The sequence below is a fragment of the Felis catus genome, chromosome D4 (genome assembly GCF_018350175.1).
Source record: "Felis catus isolate Fca126 chromosome D4, F.catus_Fca126_mat1.0, whole genome shotgun sequence".
In the NCBI taxonomy this organism is placed as follows: domain Eukaryota; kingdom Metazoa; phylum Chordata; class Mammalia; order Carnivora; family Felidae; genus Felis; species Felis catus.
This window is the reverse complement of record NC_058380.1, coordinates 60,549,846-60,573,655: the sequence shown is the minus strand read 5'-3', so window position 1 is coordinate 60,573,655 and position 23,810 is coordinate 60,549,846. Positions and strand designations below refer to the sequence as shown.

The following is a 23,810-nucleotide window of genomic DNA, read 5'->3' as shown; positions in this document are numbered from 1 at the left end:
GAGGATTTGTACAGATGGTTTAGCCAGAGTGAAAAGAAATTCCTTCCCAATCTATTGGGGAGAGAAAAGGGGTTTCTTTTTTCTTTTGAGAATTGACCTTATTTCTCTAAACAATATGAACCTCAGAAGAGGTTGGAGGTCATGAATCCAATCTTGTAAGAGCTCAGAGAAGGATAAATAGCTAGACAATGAAATGTGTTTTTTAAGCCCATCAAGTGTGTGAGGCTTCATGATGCTGTAAGGTGGCATCTCCCTAAGGGTGTTCAGTGGGTGCACTGTACAAAAGGGGCTCCACAGCCCCAGTGGACAGTCCTGGGCTAGGGTCACATGGGGTTTTGTCACTGCAGAATTTCTAAGAGGCTTTTACTAAGATGTTGTATATCATTGGCCTCTAAAAAGGGGCTAGAGTGTGCAGCATTTCCCAAACATCTTTGAATTTGGGACCTTGTGTTCACCTAGCATCTTGAGAGACCATTGCATCTTGGAAAATGTATTCCTGGATTGGCCCTGGGTGAGACCTGCCAGGAAGGATGGGAGAGGTAGAGGAAACAATACTTCTTCCAGGCTGACATCCCTGCTCAGCACTGTGGACTTTTTCCTTTCTTCCCATGATCTCATTAGAGCTTCATGGTAACTTTAGGGGGAGGGGAAGCAAATGAGAGAAAGAATTTTGTGTAATGAGCACCTGCTATATGCCAGACGGTTAGCAAGACACTGTAATTCTGTCTTCTTGCTCAAAATGCCTCACAGCCCTAGGAGGTAGAGTTTGTTAATCCCACTTTACAGATGATCAAAGTAAGGCTCAGAGAGGTTAGTTAGCACACTTGCCAAGGTCTCAAAGCCTGTGGATATTAAGATAAGGATAACTAACATTCATAAAGTGCTCCACTACATGTCAGGTGCTATGCTGGGCATTCATCTCTTGTTAACATCATTCACCCTCGTAATAGTCCTGTGATTATTATGAAGAGGTTGAGGCTCAAAGAGGTTTAGGAACTTGCTTCCAGCAAGGAAGCAGCAGGTGCAGAATCACACCTAGGCAACAGGACTCCAGAGCCCCTCCCTAGAGACTCAGATCTCCCCATTGCTCTGGAAATCCCTGTGTAGTCCCCAAAAGCAAGTTCCTCTCACCCCAGGTGCCAGAACACTAGACTGGTTAGGGTTAGACACGACAACCCCCTGGGATCCGGGAAGCGACCTCTGCCACCCTCTGCCTGGCTGTGACTTCTGCATATCACCCTAGGCCTCCTTTCTTCCCCTTCCAGGCTAGCGGCCATTGCTCTGCTGGTCCTGGAGGAAGAGGAGTGTGCCTTCTGGTGCCTGGTGGCCATTGTGGAGACCATCATGCCAGCTGACTACTACAGCAAGACACTCACATCATCCCAGGTGAGCAGAGCAGGGGCAGACGGGACTTGGAGGCCACACAAGTTGGTGCTCCTTGAGTGGTTCCTTCAAGCCAGTGAATCAGAAAAATCAGGAACCTCTCAGGCCTCCATTTCTCCCTCTGTACAGTGGCCAGTAAGCCTTCCCTGGGACTCCTGGGAGGCTCTAGTGAGGTGATGGCCTTTAGAGTTGTTGGGGCCCTGCCCATGGGACAGACTTGTTATTCCAGTGGTGACACGATGTCACTAGGAATGGTTAGTCTGTCTTTCTTTTTCTTTCTTTCTTTCTTTCTTTCTTTCTTTCTTTCTTTCTTTCTTTCTTCCTCCCTCCCTCCCTCCCTCCCTCCCTCCCTTCCTTCCTTCCTTCCTTCCTTCCTTCCTCCTTTCTTGAAGTCCCCTTCAAGCTCTCTGCTTTGCCATCCCTGGCATATTGCTCTCAGCCCCCTGCTCATGGTCACAAGATGGCTGTACCCTCGTGGTCACAAGACAGCCACACCACCTCTGGCACTGAAGCCATGGTCCAGCTCTGGAAGAAGCAGAGGGTGGAAGGCAAGGGCTGTCTCCCCTACAAACAGCTCCTGCCCAGCAGTTGCTGGTTATACCTTATTGGTCAGAACTCTATCACAAGGCACCACTTGCCGCAAGGCAGGCTGGGAAATGTTCCATATTTTATTTTCATGTTTTAACACCTCCGAAATCAAGGTGTGTTGTGTAACCAGTGTGCTGTGGTGGGGTTGTTGGAGGGTTTCTCTCTCTCTCTCTCTCTCTCTCTCTCTCTCTCTCTCTGTATAGAAAATTTCAAATGCAAAAACCTCACTTTGCTCCACTGTCTCATGAAATGTAAAAGTTAAAAAAAAAAAAAGAAAATTTCAAATGTATAAAAAATAGAGAAAATAGTATATGAACCTCCATGTATCTATGACCTAGTTTGAATAATTATCAACACAGGCACCCACGTGCTGTTCCGTCTCTACTCCCACCCATCCCCGGTGAGACAAATCCCAGACGTCACATCCGTTGATCTAGGAGTCCTTCAGGTTCAGTGGCTCCTTAGGCTCAGTGAGTTACCTGAGGTCTGGAGCTGGACGCACCGAGCACCTTGCGTGTCAGACCCCAAATGGATGTAGCGTTGAGGCCAATACAAGCCTGAACTGCTTGGTCTCAGGTTCAGGAGGGCTTCAGGTTCACTGGCCAAGAACGTAGCCCACAGAGACCTCCGCGTCAAAGCCCAGCGCTCCAGCTCGGAAGACTGCCTGCCTGTGCTGGGAGCAGCAGAGCGGTGTGCTGCGTGCCCGTCTCCTGGCCACGGAGGGCTCCGGCCCGTCCAGGCACTCGCGCCTCCGGGCCGGTGGGGGGTGACTCCACGACTGTGTGTGGACTGGCTCTCTAGGGAGGGCGGCGGCCCCTTCCCTAGGGTGGCAGCCAACGAGCCCTGTCTCCCGGCTCCCAGGTGGACCAGCGGGTGCTCCAGGACCTACTTTCAGAGAAGCTGCCCAGGCTGATGGCTCACCTGGCGCAGCACCGCGTGGATCTCTCCTTCATCACCTTCAACTGGTTCCTCGTGGTCTTTGCAGACAGTCTCATCAGCAACATCCTTCTCCGGGTCTGGGACGCCTTCCTGTATGAGGGCATCAAGGTGGGGCACTGCCAGGGGTGAGCAGGACAGTCCCGAGCAAGGCCCTCTTGGGCTCAGTTCCGTCCCTAGAGAATGGGAAGACGGTGCTCCCCTGTCAGGGCTGTTGAAGACCCCTCGTGGGAGCATGGCTTTGTAAACTAAAGTGTTTTGCACACGTGAGGAGAAGAGAAGTTGGGGGGATTTCCTTTCCCTAGGGAGGAAGCACGACCATGATCCGGGAGGCCCATCCCTATTCCATCCACTGCCCATCCAGTCATGTGGGTCCCCCCTTCTCTCCCCCTTATATTTGGGTGTGGTCCCAGCTTTGCCCCTCACCTTTCTAGGAGACCCTAGGCAGGCCCTCCCCACGCCCCACCCCAGTGTCCCCATGGTGGTTGATGACATACCACACCACAGATTACAGAGCACCTTTGGATCTGTTAGTCCAGTCAATTCCTGCTGATGCCCCATGTAGAGACAGTATCACCCTCCTCAGGTCCAACAGGGTAGCAGCTCACCCAGGGCCCTAGGACAAGTCAGGACAGAGACAGAACTCCGTCCCCATCTCCGGATTCCAAGCTGTGCTCTCTCTCCCCTTGGGGTCTCCAGTCTGCCCACCCCCTTTGGCCTCCCTGCACACATGTTGCCTCCAGGCTTTCAACTCTGAAGCCTGTCCTGGGAGCCCCACACTGTCTGGGTGTGTGGGTTCTCCTCCCCCTGGGGATTACCTGCCTGGCCCCCCGTGCCCCACCTGAGCCCCCCGCTTTGCCCCCAGGTGGTATTCCGCTATGCCTTGGCCATTTTCAAGTACAACGAGGAGGAGATCCTGAGGCTGCATGATGGCCTAGAGATCTACCAGTACCTGCGCTTCTTCACCAAGACCATTTGCAACAGCCAGTGAGAACCCTTTTCTGCCCCCACCCCTGCCGGTCCAGCAGTCCTCCCACCCTCACATGCCCCCAGGACACGTAGCAGAGGGTATGCTCGTGTTTGCTGAGTGCCGATTCGTTAGGGCTGCTGATGCTCCGTTACGGCTTAGAAATCTTTAGGGACGTTCCACTGCCTCAGTGGTCTGTCTGCCCCTTAACATGGCATTCAACGCCTCCATGCAATTTCATTTCCTTCCCACCTTTTCCTGCCCCTAATACTTGCCATGCCCTACAATCCTGCCAAACAGAATTATTTGAGTTCCTAGGACAACAGCCACCTCTGGGCTTTTTGGTCTTGCAGTTTCTTCTGCTTAGAATGCCTTCCTGCCACCTGCACCACCACCACATTTGCCTGGCCAACTTCTACTCATTTTTCAAAACTCAGCTCACATGTCACCTCTTCCAAGAAGCCTTCCTTGACCAACCTTTCCTTACTGGGTTAGAGCTCCCATAGTCCTAAGCTTTTTCCTGCCTCAGTACACATCACTCTGGGTGGAAGTTGGCTTCTTATTCACTATTTCCTTCCTGGAAGGTGAGCTCCCTGCAGGCGGGGGCCAGGGCCTCAGCCACGTGGACAGAATGAATGCCAGGGTGCCTGGGAAGGCCGGGTGAATGTAGGCCCAGTGGGGCGCTGGGCTCTGGGCTGACTGCGCTCTCCCCCGCAGGAAGCTGATGAACATCGCCTTCAACGACATGAACCCTTTTCCTATGAAACAGCTGCGGCAGCTGCGGATGGCCCACCGGGAGCGGCTGGAGCCTGAGCTGCGTGAGCTGGAGCGGCTGAAGGCCGAGTACCTGGAGACTCGGAACTCACAAGCCCCAGCGGTGCCGGAGGACTGCGCCAGTGAGGACGAGGTGGAGGGCGAGGCCTGACTCGGCCACCTGCCCTCCCCAAAGCCCTTTTTCCCTCTTGGCTGGCAGGCGCCCAGGAGGATGGATGGCCATGGAGTGGTGGTCCAGCCCGTGAGCCCCATCACCGCGTCGTGCTGGGCAAGTCCCTTCCCCTCTCTGGGCCTCGGTCTCCCCAACAGAACATTGTCTGCTGGGAAGCCTTTGGTTGGGTCATCCCCTCATGAGCACATACCCAAGGATGCCAGCCCTTTCTCACTTCTTCCACAGAGCACTTTAGCACATAGACGAGCAAGAATGCTGTCTTCTAGGGTAACCTTGAACATTCCTTAAAGTTTATCTATATAAAACAATATAAACATTAGAATTAATTGACAAGCTTTGGAAGCTTAATGATTCCCAGTAACCGACTTCCTGGCTGGGCCCAGGTCTCCAGGGTGTCCCATCACTAGGGCCTACCCGGCGTGGGACATCCGTGGATTCTGTTTCCTTGGATGTCTCTGCAGGGCCAGCCCCCCTCCTGGGTCCCTGAGGAGCTAGAGTCCTATGCATGCAGGGTGCGTCTTCCTGGGTGACAGTGCCTCCCCAGTGTTGGTTAGGCGTCTGTCCCAGGCCCAGCTCCCATCTACCAAGGCCTTTTTCCTGAGCCCTGCACCTGTGGTCTCCTCTCCATTCACAGCCCGTTTTGAGGGAAGAGGTTCCCAGGGAAAACCCCTGCCTGTACCAAAAGGAACTTGGTGTGGGTGTTGGGCAGAGAACCCTGGGTCAGGCACCCAACGGCTGGCTTCCCTCTACCAACTTCACAGGCCCAGGCAAGAAGAGTCACCTCTTCTCTGAAAAATGGGTGGCTGGAGGGTGAGGAAGAGGTGTTGAGAGGGACATCGCTATAGCCTGTCACCAAGTCAGGGCTGTCTCTTCTGGCACCCACTGCATGCAGGAACTCAGTTTCAGTTCTTCTGGGTTCTTCCGGGCCCTTCCTCGGCAGTCCGCCACCTCCCCCATTCCCCTCTAGGCAGGGAGTCAAGGCTGTATAAGTGATTTGGGTAGCTCATTTCTCAACAAACCCTTCACTGTGTCAGTACAGGCTCAAGCTGGGCAGTCTCCGGCAGGAAGGAGTGGGGGTGGGGGGGCGGGTGTGTGGTTCTCCAGCAGGAAACTTCCAGCTCTGATCAGAGGTTCCTGTCACTGGGGACCAGGAACCGGCCTGCTCACCCACAAGTGTGAACTTAGAGGGACTGGTGCACCAGGCACCCAGTTCACCCACACTGTGTACACAGCTCTGGGGAAGAGACACTCGGAGTTCTTTCCTCCCACATGACATGGGCTACTAGCAGACCCCAGGGCCCTGGGTTTCCCATTAACACTCCACATAGTGTCTTGATAACCTTCCTCATTTTTGCTGAACTTTTACCTCTGCTGAGATCCTTTCACCACCAAAGGGCATCTGTGAGGCGTGATGGTGGCCGGTGGGGGTCCTAGCTGCACCCCCAACAGGCTGGGTGCTCTACCCTTTAAGGGCTATCACTGGGGAGACAAGGGGTCTAGCCTCTCAGAGCTCCCAGGAGATGAGCTGGTGCCTGGCAAGAGTAAAGCACCACCAGCAGCAGGGAGTTGCCTTTTTATAGAAAAACTACCCAGAGGGCTTCAAAAAGGCTCAAGGCTCCAGGAAAGGCCCAGCTGGTCCTTCAGCTCCAGCCCTGAAATTCAAATTCCCTCCCCAGCCGGGGAGGGGGGGAGTGGGGGGTGGGTGGGGAACAATCCCTGATCAGACAGGGGCTGTCTGATAAATGGCACACCCCTCTCCCTTCTTCCCTTCCTATCTCTCCCCTGCTTCCTCTGCCTCTTTGCTCTCCCTCCCCTCTCCTCCCTCCTCCCTCCTCTTTCCCCTCCTCCTTCTGCCTGTTCTCACCCTTCTTCCTGTGTCCCCTCTTCTCCCTTCCTCCTCTCCCCTCCCCACCCCCAGGCAGAGAAGCTCTGCTCAGAGCTGGGCCCCACACCTTGCCCCTCCTGGGCTGGGGGAAGGCAGGTGCTTTGCCATTGACCCAGCACTGTAACCTCTGGTTTACACCACAGAATCACCTAAGCAGCTTTTAAAGAATATTGGTGCCAGGCCGACACAGAGCCTTTTGTGGGGCCTGGGCGTTCTGATACACCGGGAGGGTTGGAGATCACAGGACCGACTCTGGTCCGGCCTCCTCCAGCCCTAAAATGAGATGCTGGAGCCAGGAATGAGAACTGCCTGTCCTGGAGCATTGCTCACCCCAGGCCAAACTCGGTTTAGGAATGAGGAGATGAAGCCTCAGAGGAGTTAACTAACTTGCCCAAAGTCACACAGCTGCTGAGTGTTAAGGCATGCTCAAGCCTTAGAGGTGCTAACTGTAAGACTAGGGAGGGTTAGTTCCAGCTCACCTCAATGTCCTGGAGCCTAGAACACAGAAGGATTCAATGGAAAGAGGGGGCCTGGCCTATAGCTCCCTGAGTGATGTAGGGCCTTGTGGGATAGCTCCAGGCAAAGGAAGATGGAAGGAAGAAACTTCCACCTGACAGGGAGGCTCTAACAGGGACTGGTGGAGATGGGTGTGGGGGGGGGGGGGGGTAACACCTCGAGAAGGGCTGTGGCTGCTGCTGCTGTCTTCCCTCCCTCCCCCTTCTTCCTAAAGAGCGTTTGGGGCCCACCCCTGGTGTCAGATTCCTGGCCTCGCACCACAGCTGTCGCCCCCCCATCCCCAGGGGCTGCTGCCTTCTAGGGCTGGAGGATCTGATCCCTCACAGCCCCACCTTCCTACCCCAGGGGATGGGACCTCTCCACTCAAAGCAGACACTAGGCCCCAAGCATTGTGTAGAGGAGGGGACAGGAGTTACTCAGGGAACCTCCCTGGAGCAATATCGCCAAGAATAAAGGGTCTCCTCAAAGAAGAAGGAAGGGCCTGGAGGGCTGTTTGGAAGACTCCCCCTACCTCCACCCCAAAGTGGGAGATGTGCACTGACTTCTGCAGAACACCTGCACTCGGGGCTACTATCCCCCACACTTGGAACCTCACCTCTCAGGCACTGCTGTTCGTTCCTTCATTCTTTTTTTTTTTTTTAAAGAAAAAGGTTTGTTTGTTTGGTTTTGTTTTGTTTAGAGAGAGAGTGAGTGCCGGCACAAGCAAGGGAGGGACAGAGAGAGGGGGGGTAGGGAAAGAATCCCAAGCAGTTTTTCCCTCCATGCTGCCATCGCAGAACCCCGACGCAGGGCTTGAACTCACAAACGGTGAGATCATGACCCAAGCAGAAATCAAGAGTCAGACACTTAACCAACTGAATCACCCAGGTGCCCCTGTTCCCTCATTCCTAGTTCAATCTCCCAGGGCACGAGCCATATTGCCCAGAAAGCTCCAGGCAGGGCAGGTAGATGAAGAATTTGCCATCCTTCCTCACAAATAGTCTGGTCCTGCACAAGGCATTTACCCAACACAGTAGATTAAACAAAGCTGGCCATGCTGACATATAGGGAAGGAAGGGGGCATTGGACTCCTGGCTATCCCAATCAACAGTAAGGCCCAATGTAAGGTGCTGGCAGATGGGCCCAACTTTGAAGCCAAACCTACTGTGTGGTTTTCTAACTAGGGGCCCCTGGGCAGGCTACCCTTGCTCTGGCCTCAGTTTCCCCATGTGTGCAATTCAGAAGATGATCAAGGGTTAGCCTTCCTCAAATGGACCAGTGCTGGGGGAGGGAAGGAGCAGGAGAATGAGGACACCCCCACCCCCCCCCTCCCCCTGCCCCCCCCCCCCCACACACACAGGTGCACACACATGCAGCATCCCCAGAAAGGATCCCAGGTTGTGTCTGTTGCAGAGGCTTCCAGTGACTTCCTATCAGTCCATATGCCCATGGCCCCCAGGGGTCGCTGTCAAACCAGCCTTTCCCAAACAGTCCCAGCCACCCATCATCATGGCACAGGATGGAGAGATGCAGGCACAAGGCTGGGAGGGCACATCCACAGGGCATCTGGGGAGGTGTGTCGGTGATGAACGTGGAAGGAAGGATGTGTCGGTTTAGACAGGGGGAGATGATGCAGGAGGAGAATTCCTAGCAGAGGGGACCATGTGAGCAAAGACACAGACGTATGTGTGGGGGGGGAGGGGAGGGGAATGCAGGTGAGATGAATTAGGACATTCAGATGCCTTAGCCTTGGAGAGGCTGTGGTGCCCACAACCAGGAGTAATTAAAGATAAAGGCAGTATTGAGCCATAAGGAACTCCTACAACATTCTGGTTTCTCCATATGCTTTTCTGAAACATCAAATATCTGACTCTCTTGCTGATACCTGAAGCACGCATTCCCAATAGGCCAGCTCTGAGAAGCCTGGGTCAGGGCCACAGGGGGGTTGGCTTTGAAGGCCACACTGCGGGGAGGTGGGGGGGAGGGAGGGAGTGGGGAGGGGACTCGGGATGGGAGAGTGGCCCAGTGAACTGAATAAGTTGCAGGCTTTGGCCCTGGCTATTCTTGCCAAGGATATATCCCCGAGCCCCGACTTACTTAGCCACTCTAAGTCTCAATCTTCTTACGTGTAAAATGGGGGTAATAATAGCGGCTAACTAAAAGGGTTATTAGGATTAAGTGAAATAATGTATGTAAAGTACACAGTATGCTCTGTCGTTCACTCAAAAATTGAGCAGGGTACTGTTCTAGGTGCTCCGGGTTACACGACCGAACAAAACAAAGAGCTCTTCTCAAGAGGGCTGCTGTGGTGAAGTGGCTATGAGCTTGCACTTGGGAGCCGTGCTGCCTGGGGCCGAATTAATAGCTGCGTGATCTTACGCGAGGTGCTTAATCTGTGCCTCAACTTTCTTATTTGTAAAATTGGTAATAGTGTAACCTCATAGGCTTGTATGACGGTGAGGTGAGGTAATTCATTTACGGTGCCTAGCACAGTGCCTGTCTCAGTAAGTGTTAGGTGGTAGTATTATTAAAAGGAGGGGCCTCACCGTCTCCCATTGCGTAGTGTGCTCAGAACCCGAGAGCCAGCGGGCCTGGGCGGCAGCGCCCCCTCCTGGCTGCCGAGAGAACGGAGTCCTCCCGTTACAGAACCTCCCTCCCTGCTTGCTCTTTGCGTCCCCGCCGAAAGGGAAGCCTCAAGAATTTCTCTACCAGCCGGGGTCTACCAAACGCCACCCCCGTGGGGGGCGGGGCGGGGGCTCTGTGCGCTCACTTTGCCGGCCGGTAAATTAAGTCGTCTCATCTAATTCTCAAACAGCACTCGAAGGCAGGAACAGTTACTGTTTCCATTTCACCTAGGGGGAAACGGAGGCTCGGGAGGTCGAGTCCCCTGCCCCGTGCCGTGAAGCGAGGGAGCAGTGGGTCCGCCGGTCCCCAGCCTCCGCCTGGTCGCCGGGCAGCCCGCCCCAATCTCTGCGGCGTGTGCGCGCCTGTTCTGTGCGCGTGCGCGCGCCCCAAGACCAGCCCCGCGGGCCAGGAGCGCGGTCCGGAGGGTGGGGAAGGAGGGGTGCGCCCGGACCCGGGGCGCACGGGCGGGGCTAGTGCCGGGCCCCGGCCCCGCCCATCGGCCCCGCCCTCCTGGCTGCCGGGGGGAAAGAGGCGGCGGAGCTGCGCGTGGGGACTCGGCGGGCGGTGAGGAGCGCGGAGCCGGAGCCGGACGCCGCCGCCGCCACCGCCACCTGCGCTGCCGTCATCAAGGTAGGGCGGCCCCGCGCTGCCAGCCGTGCCTTCCCGCGGTACGCGATGTGTGCGCGCTGCGCCTCCCGGCTGCAGCGCCCTGGGAGGGATGCTGGGCTGGGCGAGCCGCGGGGGACCCGGCGGGGCGCGGGGGACGAGACTTCCAGCACCTCCGCGTGAGGTTACAAAGCACCAGCCCTCTCCAGGCCTCAGTTTCCCCACTGGGATAGCGGGCGCAATGGTGGCTCCTTCCGCGCCGCGCCGTTGGGAGAGGCCGCCTTGAGGTCCAAGCTCCCGACGGCTGAGGGGCCGGGATCTGCACCGTTTGCCCCCGCCCACCCCTCCCGCCCGCTGTGAGGGCCGCTCACCCTGGGTGTGGCGAGCCGGTCCCAACAGGCCTCCCTTGTGGCTTGGGTGCCCCTCCGGAACCCTGTCTGGACTCTCCCCCTCCTGACTAGGTGACCTGCAGGGCTTCAGCTTCCCCATACGGGAAACAGGAGGGGGCGACCGCCCGAGATACCTATGGAGCCCGCCTGGGCGTGCAGGGTGGGGCGGTCAGTGTCGGCCCGCCAAGTCGGCCTTGCTGGGGGGAGGCCTCACTGGGGGGCGATGGGACCATCAGCTGCAGACTTGCCTGGGCTAGACCCATGAACCAACCTGGATTTAGAGAATGGAGTGGCACGTCCTCTTCCCCTTCCATTGCCCCACCAGGTATGCTAGGGCTGGATCACGTTGGTGTGTTGGGGGGGGGGGGGAACCTCAGAGGTGTGACAGTGCCGAGAGAGCTGTGTCTGGGTGGGGTTGGGTCTGGGACAGAATATGTGTATGAAGGACTGTGGCTCTAGGCTCTCCGGGTGAAAAAGATCTCTGGCCTCTGGCTCAGTGGCTCGGTAAGATCCCCTCTGGAAGGTCTTGCTTCCCCATTGCACACCTCTTATGATGGGGATCTTACTAGCTGTAAACAGCAGGAAGCTTCTCGTCCTGCTCTGGGCTTACAGATCACATCTTACTCCTCTTCCTCCACCCTGGGCGTATCATTTGGCTTAAATCTGCTCACTTCCAGGCTGACCAGCCCCAGGCCCAGCACTCTTTCTGTTGCCAGAGCCAAAGCGTGCAAAGGCAAGAGGCAGGAGCTGAGGTGTCTGCCCCAGAGCAAGTAGTGGTCAGCCTGGGGCTTGTTCAGAACCCACCTGCATCAGGACTGGAATGTGTCCCCTGCATTCCCTGAACTTCTAGAGCACCTTTGGGTTAGCAGCTGCCTTAGAGGTCTGAAGTGAGAGGAAGGGCCAGAGAAGCCCCTCTCCAGGCCTCCCTGCCTCCAGTGCCTCTTCCCCATCTTCTCCTGTTGCCTGCCCTGACTGAAGGAGTAGTTTCTGAGAACCACGTCTGGTCTCTCTTGTCCACTTCGTGACCTGCCCCCCGCCCAAGAGCTTTCTTACTGCCAAAAGTAGGGAGAGGCTGCCTGGGCAGGTGGTGAGCTCTGTGTCATCAGAGGTATGTGAGCAGAGACTGGATGAGCACTTGCTGGAGTTGAGCTACCTTTGACTGCAAGTCTGGGATTCTCAGGCCAACTGAGAGTGACCGTGACTGTGCCTTCTGGTCATGGTGGAGCCTCACAGAACCTGGAGCTAGACCACAAATGAGTATTATTACCCCCTTGTAAAAACAGACTAAGTATATGTGCTGTCACTCGAACGTAGCTCCAATGCACACACTTAAGTGCTACCTAAGTCTCCTCTCATCTCTAGGTCTGTATGATCTGGGCTCTGTTTTCCTGCTCAGCTAGTGCAAAGAGGCACCCATTTTGGCCTGATTTAGGGGCATGGCAAATTCTGGCTATTAAAAAGTCATCCTATGCTAATAACTGAAAATGTACTGTGGAATTGTGGAATATCCAAGCGGAAAGGGATCTTAAGAGATCATCTCTCCAAACCCCTCTTTGTCTAGATAGGCATCCCCTAGCCCCAGAGGGGATGTGACTTGTCAAAGTTCACACAGCAAACTAGTAGCCAAGCCCAGGGATCCTGATTTTAAGCCCAGAGTATTTGTTTATTTGTTAGGAAACGCATACCATGTATATGGTAAGTGAAAGCAGCCTGTATTTATTCCTATAGAATTAGCAAAACTAAATGCAAAAGGCTAAACCTCTTTGTGGGGATTCTCCAGCAGCATTTAATTTTGCAGGGCAATCTGGCAGCCTGTTACAAAAGTCTGTGAAAATGATCCTAACTGCCCTTTGCCCCTAGACTTCTACTTTGAGGACTTTACCCCAAGGAAGTAACTATGTAGAATGATAAATGTAGTGCTGATATTTATAACAGTTTTCTTATAGTGGAGCTCTTGGTGTTTTATCTGAGGTTTAATAAACATTTCATTTGAAAAGTACAGCTTAAAAAATAGTAACACTAAAGCTTACATTGCCGGCGTCTGGCCAACGTAAAAGCAGTGTGGTCCAGAGGAGAGACCACAAGACTAACGTCAGCAGGCATAGATACCAGGATGAACTCTTCATGTACCCCACTGTGTGACCTTGAGTCAGTCCCTTTCCCTTTCTGGACCTCACTCTCCCCATCTGTGAGATGGGGTAGGTTGAGGGATTGCTGAATTTCTTTCAGCTCTGACAACCTGCCTTCTGGACCTAACAGACCTCTGTAACTGAATCCTGTATTGGAACAGTGAACGTGGTGATAACCAAAGAATGTTCTAGCCTTCCTCCCCCATCATTAAATGAGTCCCCTTAGAGGTGAGCAGCTAGCCTTTTCCACTCGGGACAGGGCTTAATCCAACCTTAGACTTTTATTAGTTCTGAATGGCCAGAACCTGGATTGTTTTAGAATATAGCATGGCTTTGTTTTTATTTTCTTTGCCAGATATCAGGGGACAGAGATTTTTCCGGAGGACCAGGAGATATTGCAGCAAGATCCTCTGTTGGCTACTTTAAGTCTATAGGCTGTGCCTGCTCTCCTTCAGACTGGATTGGAGGTGTTTGCAGTCCCACCTAGTATGAAGGGCCAGGAATAGGTGACTTCACTTTTTGGACAAACATTTATGGGGTACCTACTGAGTACTAGGTCTTGAGGTGCCCCCCAGAGTCCTGCAGGCTGCCATGAGAAATATATTAGGTTGAACTATGTGAAATGGCCAATATCTGCCTGCTTTTGACTTACAAGAAATGGCAATTTCATTCACTTCAGCCTAAATGGAAAAAGAGATCATTGAAGAGCACTGTGCTCCCTGCCATAATTGAGAGATTGGCAGGATACCGTGGAGACTAGGAAAGTATGATTTTGAGCTTGGAGATGTCCAGGAGGAAGGGCATGGGAACCTCGCCTTGAAGAATCAATAAGAGTAATAACAGCTAGTATTTATTGAGTACTTACCACTGGCCTGATTCTCTCCTAAGTGGTTTATACTCATTCATTTAGTTATTCAACTGTTCTTTTATTAAGCATCTACATTGTGCTAGGTATTCTCTGGGGTGGGAGCAGGAGTCTTGATCGTGAATAAAATAGACCAAAAAATCTGTCCTAAAGAAACCTAAAATCTAATACAGAAAAAAGGCACAATGAGCAAAAAGTAAAGCAGCAGGTGATAAGTGGGACAGGACAAGTAAAACACAGGAGTATGTTTCGAGTGTGTGACAGGGAATGGAAGGAGGGGGTTGCGATTTTAAGGAGGGTGGCTGGGGGGATCATTGAGAAGGTAACTTTTGGGCAAAGTCTGGAAGGAGGTGAGAAAGTGAGCTGGGCTGATTTCTGGAGGAGGAGCCATCCAGGTGGAGGGAACAGCCAGTGCAAAAGCCCTGAGGTAGGACCATGCCTGGTATGTTCATGGAAGAGCAGACTAGAACAGAGTGACAGAGAAGACAGAGGAGACTGGTAAGAGGCACCACTGATGGTCAGGTTGTGGACCCCGCCCTGTACATCAAGGAATCCTCTAAGTTTGTGAGGGGGCGGGGGGTGGGTGTTGTTAAATAAATAGGCCTAAGTAAACCGTAGGGGTTTAACAAGTGGGGCTCAAACTCACGACCCTGAGATCAAGAGTCACATGCTCTCCCGACTGAGCCAGCCAGGTGCCCCAAGGGGGGTACTCTTTTACTCCTTTTTTCAGTTTAGAATACACAGATACAGAGACATTAAGTAGCTTGCTAAGACAATGTCTCACAAAGGAGCTAGATCTTTTAGTAGAGGGCATTGAGGAGCCATGGGAGGCCAAGGCAAGAGCATGGCCAAATTTGAGTGTCAGAGCGATTCCTCTGGGGTACAGAGAGAAGGCTGTGGAAATAATCCAGACCCAGGGTGATGAGTTGGGCCCCGGCAGTGAACCAGTGAATGTAGGGGCAGAGGATCCGCGAGCTCAGTGCTGGGAGTGAGAAGGGGGGTCCAGCCCAGGTGAGCAGGAGGAGGAGGAGGAAGCCAGGCTGGTCCTAGGCTTATTTATGTAATAAACATGTAATAGCACTTCTTATGCTCTAGGCACCATCTAAAATTTGACATACATTAACTCATTCAATCCTCAAAGCATCTTGGAGGGTAGATAGTCTCATTATTATTACTACTTTTTAAAATGGGCATATTATATTGTCAATAAAGTTAATTTACAAAGAAAGTATATTTGTTTTTTTCTATCATAAATTCTTGATGGTGATGGAGAATTTAGAAAAAAAGGAAAACAGAAAATAAATTACTCATACCTTCTCTTTTCATCTCAGGTAATCAATATAAATATTTTGGTGTATTTACTTTGTCTTTTTTCTACCACTGTCCCCATTTTACAGATGAGGACACTGGGGCCCAGAGAGGCTGGGCAGTTTGCACAGAGTACGACATTTGAACCCGTGTCATCGGACTACAGTGTCCAGGGTCTTAATCACCGTGCTGTGCTACCTGGAATGTCAGTTGGGGGGTTCTACTGAGACACACACCCCCCCGCACTCACCCCACCCCAGCATATTTCACAGATGGGGAAAGTGAGGCCCAGTGAAAGGCAGGGCCTTGCTCAGCATCTCTCACCCAGTTGGGAGCAGATATGTGAGGTCCCATTCGAATAAGAAATTGGATGCTGAGAACTTGTGCAGGGTTGATGTGACAGCTGCCTTCAGCCTGGCCTTGAGCCCAGAGCTTGCAGGGGGCTGGCAAGTGGCGTGACCCTGCCCAGAGGGAGTGCCGAGGACTGCCAGGGCAGGCCTGTGTTGCCTGAGCTCAAGAGTCTCATCCCTCCAGCCGGCCCTGGATGGGAGGTGGCCAGGGGATGGGGAGGGAGAGGCTGGGGCTGTGCCAGGCCTGCAGGCCCCCTGGGAGTTGTCTCTTGTACTCTGACTGTGCATTTATTTCTGGCTCTGGTGCCAGCAAACTCCTGGGGCCGCCTGCTGCTAGGGATGCAGTCCTGGCATCCAGTCCCAGCACAGCTACCAGGTGAGCCTTGGGCCAGGGGCTTGCCCACCCCGTCCCACCTGCAAAACAGCATCATAATGGTGCCAGCTGCAGGATGAATTGAGGTGTAGATGGAAAGTGCGGGCACACGGAGGTGCTCAGTAGATGGCCAACCGCTGTTGCTATTTCTAAGGCTACCCCAGGGTGTTGGCTCAGGCTGGGGAATTGAGCCTGCCCCAACCAGATCCCCCTACACGACACTCCCCTTCACACCTGGCTGAACCAGGTAAGGCCCAGCCAGCCCACGAGGAGACGGAAATGAACCTCGGGCAGTGGCTTGGAGTCCAAGATTGCAGACAACAAAAGACGCAGTGGAACGAAAGAAGCCATACCTCTGAGGAGGGAGACCTGACCTGGCCAGTAACGTGCTCTGTAGGCAAGTCCTGACCCTTCTTTATGCCCCTTGTTCTCACGCATAAAGTGAGGAAAGTATTTCACACCCCCCCACCCTGGAAACCCAGGAGCTGTGGGCCCTCAAAGGGGCATCTGACCTAGCCTGGGGTGAGGCTAGAGGTGGGGAAGGCTCCTGGAAGAGGTGATGTCTGAGCTGGGTTGTTAGTGGGATTAGAGTCAGCCAGACTCTGGAGGGGAGGAAAGCAAAGAAGGTCATTGGGTAAATGGCCCACCTCTCTGAGCCTCAGTCTCTTCATCTGTAAAATGGCTCAAATGTCAACCTGCTTTGCCTAATTTTTAGGGTGGTTGTGAGTCTCAAAATTGGATAAAGAGCATGGAAGTGCTTTTGAACTATAAAATGCCCCAAGCACCTGTTCTTTGTTCTTTATTGTGATGTCTGGAGCCCGCTGGGGTTAGGAAGTACAGGGCCAGCATCCTTCGGGGTCTCAGAGGACATCTGGTCTGTTTTAACAGGCCTCCAGTCGAAGTCCAACAGGGACAGACAGCTTCCGTTTACCTCGCACCCCTTGATTTAAGAGCTCAAGAGTATTTCTGTACTGGGGTGTGGCTTTGCTTCCAGGAGGCCTGAGGGCAGCCGTGACCCAATCACAGCCCTTTCCCATCGAAGGGGGACAAGTATCTGCAGAAAGCCATGAGGCCATGAGCACGGGCCGGGCCTCGGGGACCTGGCTGAGGTGGACTAAGGCACCTGCCAAGGGAAGGGATGGAGGACAGGGGAGTGCCGTGAGATCACTGAGAAGAAACCTGTCCATGTGGAGGGTGGTCTGCAAGGTCACATTAACTGGAAAAGCAAGGAAGAGAACTGTGTGTGGGGACTGAGCCTGTTAGGGTTTGATTGTGGGAGAAGAATATATCTGTGCACCCTGACTACGAATACAGATGGACACACATCAAGCTGGTTGATTATCACTCTCACTTTTGTCTTTTCTACATTGGAAATTTTTATGTGCTATTTGACATTCATTTCTAGAGCAATTTGTCTGTATGTAATATATGTTACAATATAATGTAGATAGTGTAACAGTCTGACCTCACCAGGCTGGAGGGTTTACCGAGGCACCCAAGGACTTGGATGAGGCCTGAATCACACCCCCCTGCTGGCCTTCTAGGACAGTTGAGAGCAGAGTCCAGGGATGGCTTGATGAAGGAGTCACAGAAGAAGAAGTCTCTGGGGTAGGTTCCAGGATTCTTTGGGACAAAGACTGGGGGTTTTAGGCAGCCGTAAGCACTGTTAGGACTGTGACCAGACTGCACAAGCCAGGGACCGCAGGCTACATCAGCAGGAGCACAGGGTCAGATCCAGAAAGGTTAGGATTCTACTGGAGTTTGGGCCACCCCCTGAGTGGGACCGGGACAGCAGGGACAGATCCGGAGGGCCAGCTGGCTAGGGAAGGGCCTATCTTCAGAGTTTGTGATGCTTCAGGGCCCCGCCTCAGTATGCCAAACCCCAGCAGACCCTTTTCCCTCAATGATGCACTTTCTTGGTCTTTGGTCCATGGGGCGCTCACACACCTTCCCGTCTCTTTGCAAAGGAAATAAAGAAACTAAGCTATTGTCATGTTTTGTTAAATGCAGAGTACCTTCTGTTATGAGATATACCATTATTTTAAAATCCATTAAGAAAGAAAAACAGCAGACAGTTAAACTATAAATTGCATCCCAGTTTCAGAGATGTTACGAGTTAAAAAACTGTGTGTCTTAGAATCAATTAGATATGACATGCAGGAGGCCCCAAACTAGGCTCTTAATGTGCATATATCCATTTAATCCTGTATCAACCTCCTGGCTAGATAGTTTTGTCCTCTTTTTACAGATAAGAAGACAGGGGTCCCAGAGAGGTTAAGTGACTTTTGCAAGGTCACACAGCCACTGGGATCTGAACCCTGCTCTAACTAGACTCCATCACCTTTTCCTCATCCCACCCCACAAAGAAAAGGCTCCTGAGTCCTGGCCCTTGAGAAAAGAAAGTGTTCACACTGCAGAGTAAACATATTCCAGTTCAGAAATGCCCCAGTGGACTGGTCATTAACGCCCAGGGCTATGAGTGATGGGGGAGTCCTAGAGGGGAACTCGGGAGATAATGGACAGGAAAGAGCTTTGAGAGCTTTTTGGCTGGCTCATTAGCCTCCTCCTTGTTACAACCATTACCAGGAGGAGTAGGTTGACCTATGGCCCACGCGCCTGGAGAAAGACCACAGAGACCTGCCCCACACAGATTATCCTAGAGTCTCTTTCTACCCAGAAAGGTCCATTCGTTCATTTCCTACAAAGTTATTTTTCAATTAACTTTTTTAAATGAGATCTTTATTCGTGTATTGGTTACTGAGTGTGAGGGATACGGAGCAGAGCAAAACAGACATAGGTATTGCCCGGGTAGGCTCACAGACCAGAGGAGATGAGCAGTAATCCTAAAGTCCCACAAAACCTGGAACAGGTGCCTGAGGGAGAAGAGAGGGTATCAAAGCTTGCCGAGCTGAGAATGTGTGTAATTCAGGGTCACTGCAGAACGCTATTCTAAGGGAAGGACTTTTGAGCTGAGATCTGAAGGATGAATACGAGTAATCAGGTGGAGGTGGGAAGGGGAGCATGCTGGACAGAAGAAACAGCCCCGAGGCTGAAGGGGGTGGACCTTTGAGGAATTAAGAGCACTGAGTGTCTACAGCTCTGATTCCTGGGCACAGGAGGCTGGAGAGGTGGAGTGGGCCAGACCCTTTGGGTCCTGGAGTAATGGCCATGGAGTGGCATGCTCAGATTGACATCTTTGGGGGGAAAAAATGATTGGTAGGTAAGACTAAGTGTGCAGGTGAGAGCAGCTGGTAGCAGTGGGAGTGGACATAAGTGGATGGTTTAAAAGGTTTGGGAGGGGTGGCATTAGTGGTGGATTGGCTCTGAGTACAAGGAGGAGGAGGCCACACAGGCGACCCCTGGGATCTGGCTTGCCTGGCTGCACCCTTGCCCTCACCAGACCTGGCTTGCAGAGGAAGGGCCCTGGAGAGAGAAGAGCTGCGCTGGGAAAGCCGTCACCCCGTTTGGCACTTCCTGTTTGGGTTTTGTCTGTTTTTTCCCCAGCCCTAAGTAGGTATGCTGGTTTGTCCGGCACCAGAGTTGTGCCGGATAATGGGGAAAGAAGTCAGCGGGGGGTGGGGGGGGAGGTTTCAGGGTGAGGGTGAGGTGATGGGCCGTGGCACCTGTGGGAGGAGAGAGGCGGAGACAGGTGGGGAGGAGGTAGAGGGGGGCCAGTGACGGGTCGTCTCTCAGGTGCAGGCTGTAGGACGGTGTCCCGCATTACTGGGCACAGGAAGCAGGCATCATGGCAGATGGATGTCCCATGGCCCAGACACCATCCCGGGAGCTGGCCTTTCAGAAACGCTGGATCCAAGCTTGGTGGCAGAGTCAAGGCAGAGCCAAATGGCTTATGTCTCTCTGGAGAGCGGTCTGTGGTCCCGGGCTCTCTCCTTGGGCCTGAACCAGCACCTAACAGGGGTGCTGACGAAGGCCTGCTCACATCTGGCAGGTGACAGGAGGCTGAAGGTGGGGAGGTTGTGGCCAGCAAGGGGGCACTCGAATTAGTGACTATGGAAGCGGGTGGCACATTTTCACATGATGACAGAGTGCAGGGTATGGCCAAGAGAAGGCGTGACTGAGGACAAGGAAAGAAGGTCATTTGGAGATGATAGGTCCTTGTACAGGGGGAGACTGAGGCTGGAGAGGATCTGGGACTTGTCTGAGGTCACACAGCGAGGAAGTGGCTCTCCTGGTGTGCTGTGCTGTGGGTCCCAGATTTCAGAGAGTGGTTCCTTTCCTCGGTCTTCCACGGGGAGACTGCTGCTGAGTCTACACCCTGGGCTGGGTGTCAGGAGGCCTAGGCAGGGGGTCGTGGCCAGGCAGGAGGGAAGGTGTGCGGGGAGACTCTGAAAGAGGGAGCAGCTAAGCTGAGCCTTGTAGCAGCTGAACGTGCAGAGAGGAGGGAGGGACTTTTTGGCAAAAGAAGCCACACAGGCTGAGGGCTGGCGAAGGGGCGGATACTGAGCCTATTGGGGATGTAGCGAACATACGGTCCAGTTTGGCTCAGTCTAGGGAATAGTATCAGGTACTGGCCAGTTGCCAAGGGCAGGGAGGTGGGAGCAGCCTGCCCTGGCAGGGAGGAGTGTTTTTTCATTGACACTGTTTAGAGTTGCAGGCATATCATGATAATAAAAAGTCAGACTTTTAGTCGGTCTTATTGTTTTTAAGTTCTCTATAGAAAATGCACCCCCTATTGTCTGCACCCAGGCCTACTGCCCTTGTGCCCCCATTTTCTCTCCCCACCTTGCCCCACCTCTCTTCTGGGTTTACCCCTCAGATCTCAGCTTTGAATGCCCAACTGAGAAGCCATTGAAGGTTTTGGAATAGGGGGTGCTTCTGTCTCATGGTAGCCCAGGGGGGACTCAGCTTAGGAGAAGTCAGAGAGAGGGATTAGAAGGACAGTCTGGAGGAGGCAAGAAGGTTATGGGAGGTGGGGAGGATGAGAGTAGGGGGGAAGAGAGCCGTAGAGACAGGAGCGGGATTTCAGGCACGCCCCAGAAGGCCCAGGACCCAGATCCACAGCTGTCTGCCACCACACCAGGCCCGGGCGGGCACACCTGGGGGGGCCACTGGGCTGCAGAGGCTCCAGGTCCTGCGGTATCCAGGGCTGTAGCTAGGAGTCAGAGGCAGAATTCTCAGGCTCCAGATCTCAGCCCCCTAAACAAAACCTTCCAGAGTGTAAGGACAGAAGTAACACCCCTCAGGGGCTACTACCCAGCCTGCAGATGTCAGCAGGACCTCATGGGGTACCCAAAAAGCAGTCCGTGAGCTGGGTTTGATGGGTCCCATTTCACAGATGCAGAACCAAGGCTTCAGACTGAGACAGAGTAACTCCTGGAACCGTGGCCTGCCGACAGCAACACGTCCCTCCGTTGTGCCAGCACTTGTGACTTTGCTGGGATGCACTCCACCCTCAGAGCCAGCAAGTGATTCATGCCACAGGGGACACAACTATAGAGGGCTGAGAGGTGCAGGGACCTGCGAATGGCCCAGTAAGAGGCTGGACTGTGGCCAGGACAGGGAAGCATCCAGTGTTAGCACCAAGAACTAGAGATTTGTGTTCTCTCTGGGATCTGCTACTGACCAGCCAGGTGACCTTGGACAAGTTACATCCCTTCCAGAATCCTTGTATCTTCATCTGAAAAGTGAGGTTAGACCAGATGATCTCTACCGTCCCATGCGGCCTGAAAATCCTCTCTGATAGTTTCCCCAGCTTCTGTTCTGGTGGCCTCCAAAGTGAGGTGTGCGTGCTCACTGGGGTGCAGGAAAAAAATAATATCTGATGGGAAAATCACTCAGCTTTGCTCATGTTTCCCAGGTTTACACCTGCTGACGCCACTCAGGGTGTCAGACAGCCTCATGCCTCATGTCTCCAAAAGTCTCAGGAGAGAGGGGGAAAGCCCTCTAAGAAAGGATGACCCCTACTCTTTGATTTGTTTTCAGCAGTTTATTACAATTAATTTAACCTGGTTAATGAATCCAGGTTAATCCAGACTAATTAATCCAGATTGGATTTATGGATTATACTAACCAGTTTTAACTAAATGAAACCTCACAAAACGGACAAGTGGTTTTAGAAGATTCCTATCTGAACAGTGGGTTGGTTGGTGGTGGTTCTAATAATACCAGTAAGAGCTGACAAGAGGTTAACCCTTGGGTTTCCAGCAAGATTCCATCGGCAGCCACAGATAAGAGGGAAAAAAAAACAATCACAAGCTAATCAAGCCTGATGAGAAGTCAGCCCAAGATGTTTTTTAATTTGAGGGACATTATTTGAAATTTGCAGTCACTCTGATTAATGATGAATCTTGCTTCATCTGTATGTTGTGCCTCACAGTTCCCAATGGTAGTTACTCGTGTATAATATAAAATATTGGCAGGGGTGGGGACTCATTTTTTTTTCTCTTTGAAAGGAGCATATGATTAAAAAAAAAAAAAAAAAGTCCCCCTGCTCTAACCTCCTGCTCCTTTTCTATGCAGCTGCCACTTCTAACAAAGCACCACATTTGTGATCAAACTTTGTTCAAGTGGGGTATGATTTCTCCGTTTTTCTACCCATTCCCAGGGCAGCCACCCCATGGCTACCTTTGAGCCCACAGATGCCAGCACAGGGTCTGTCTCCAGCTGGAGACATGGAGAATGTAGGGTGAGTCGATGTGCCCCGATTTACCTTTCCCACTGTGGGGCTGTTGCCATGTTGACCTTTCTAGCAGCAAAGACTTGGGGGTCTGTCTTCTCTCCTGAACCTAAGGAGCCCCATCTTTCTTAGCCTAAACCACACACTGGAGGAATATAACCCACATTCCAAAAGTCTGACCTCCAGGAGGGTCCAGCTAGGGTGAATGACCCCCCAGCTTCACAATTAGATTTTTCTTCCCCTGTCATCCTTGGAATTTGCCCCTCTGAGGACAGCAACACAGATAAGAAACAAAATATTTGGTGCGGTATCCAGACACAGCATCAAAGGAAACTTTGTTTCATGTTTTAGAGGACTCTCCTGGGCTCGGGTGCCAGAAATCTGAATCCCATTCCTGGTTCTTCCCTGTATGGATGGCCCTGGGCAAGCTGACTCAGTTTCTCTTTCTGCACCCCATGAGTTCTTGGGGTCTGGCCAGTGCTGCTATTCTAAGAAGTGAATCTGGGATCTTTGGGGGGACCTGCTCTTCTGAGTGTTTCTCAGCCGCCATCTGGAGGATTTGAGTACAGTCTGGGCTCCGAGCTGGGTGAGAGATGGAGAGCTCCCCACTGGAGCATAACGGGGAGGTGACCAAAATGGGGAGTAGTTAGGAAATTTAGCCACACAAAAAACTCCCCAACCTGAGTAGAACCATCCCAGAGGCACGTGGTCAGGGGCCTCAGATCTCTGAAGGGTTGGCGTGGGGCAAAGGCAAAGGATGTGGTTGGTGGGGCTCAAGGGATGGAAGGAGGGCAGTAGGGGAAATTGTGGATTTCCTCTTTGTAGAAGGAGGAAGTGTAACAAACAGTTGAGTTGCTCTGTCCCCGGAAGGAGTGAGCTTTCCATCACTAGAATGGTACAAGCCAGGACCCTCAGACTTTTCAGACAGAGTGGTGTGGAAAGGGAGACAGAGCTGGGCTGGATGCCCACCTGGGTCCCTGACACTGGGCAGTCTTGAAATACTTTATCTGTTTTTTGCCCCAAATGTAATAAAATCATTTGAGAGAGGGAGTTAGTGTGCCTGGCTAAGAATTAGATTAGATAAGAATTAGAGCTTTAGACTCTAAATCAGCACGAAGCGGGTGGCAGAGGGACACAAGGCTTTCTCTGTTTCCAGACTGTGAAGGTCTAATACTTAGATCTTTAAGTATTGCCACTTAGAGGAGAAAGAAAGGACACGGACGCTTTGTGTTTCTGGTTTAGTCTGTAAGTCCTGTTCACCTTATTCATTTTTGCTAAAGGTTCATTTCAATCCCTCAATACAGTCAAATACCTTGGAACAGTGCCCA

At 52.7% G+C, this 23,810-nt stretch overlaps 2 protein-coding genes across 4 annotated transcripts in view; both read left to right on the top strand.

Annotated features, from left to right (window-relative positions):
* TBC1D2 (TBC1 domain family member 2) overlaps nt 1–5,150 on the top strand; it is a 56,792-nt gene extending 51,642 nt beyond the window's left edge. For all 3 annotated transcript variants that reach the window (XM_045042932.1, XM_006939308.4, XM_006939310.3), the window contains 4 exons: nt 1,266–1,386; nt 2,833–3,018; nt 3,773–3,894; nt 4,592–5,150. In XM_045042932.1, coding sequence (XP_044898867.1) covers nt 1,266–1,386; nt 2,833–3,018; nt 3,773–3,894; nt 4,592–4,799 — 637 coding nt within the window. In that variant the 3' untranslated portion in view covers nt 4,800–5,150. The remainder of the gene's footprint in view (nt 1–1,265; nt 1,387–2,832; nt 3,019–3,772; nt 3,895–4,591) is intronic.
* Nucleotides 5,151–10,343: 5,193 nt separating this feature from the next.
* Nucleotides 10,344–23,810, top strand: part of CORO2A (coronin 2A) — a 53,946-nt gene continuing 40,479 nt past the window's right edge. The window contains exon 1 of the mRNA XM_003995689.4: nt 10,344–10,455. The gene's annotated coding sequence lies outside the window, so the exon portion shown is untranslated. The remainder of the gene's footprint in view (nt 10,456–23,810) is intronic.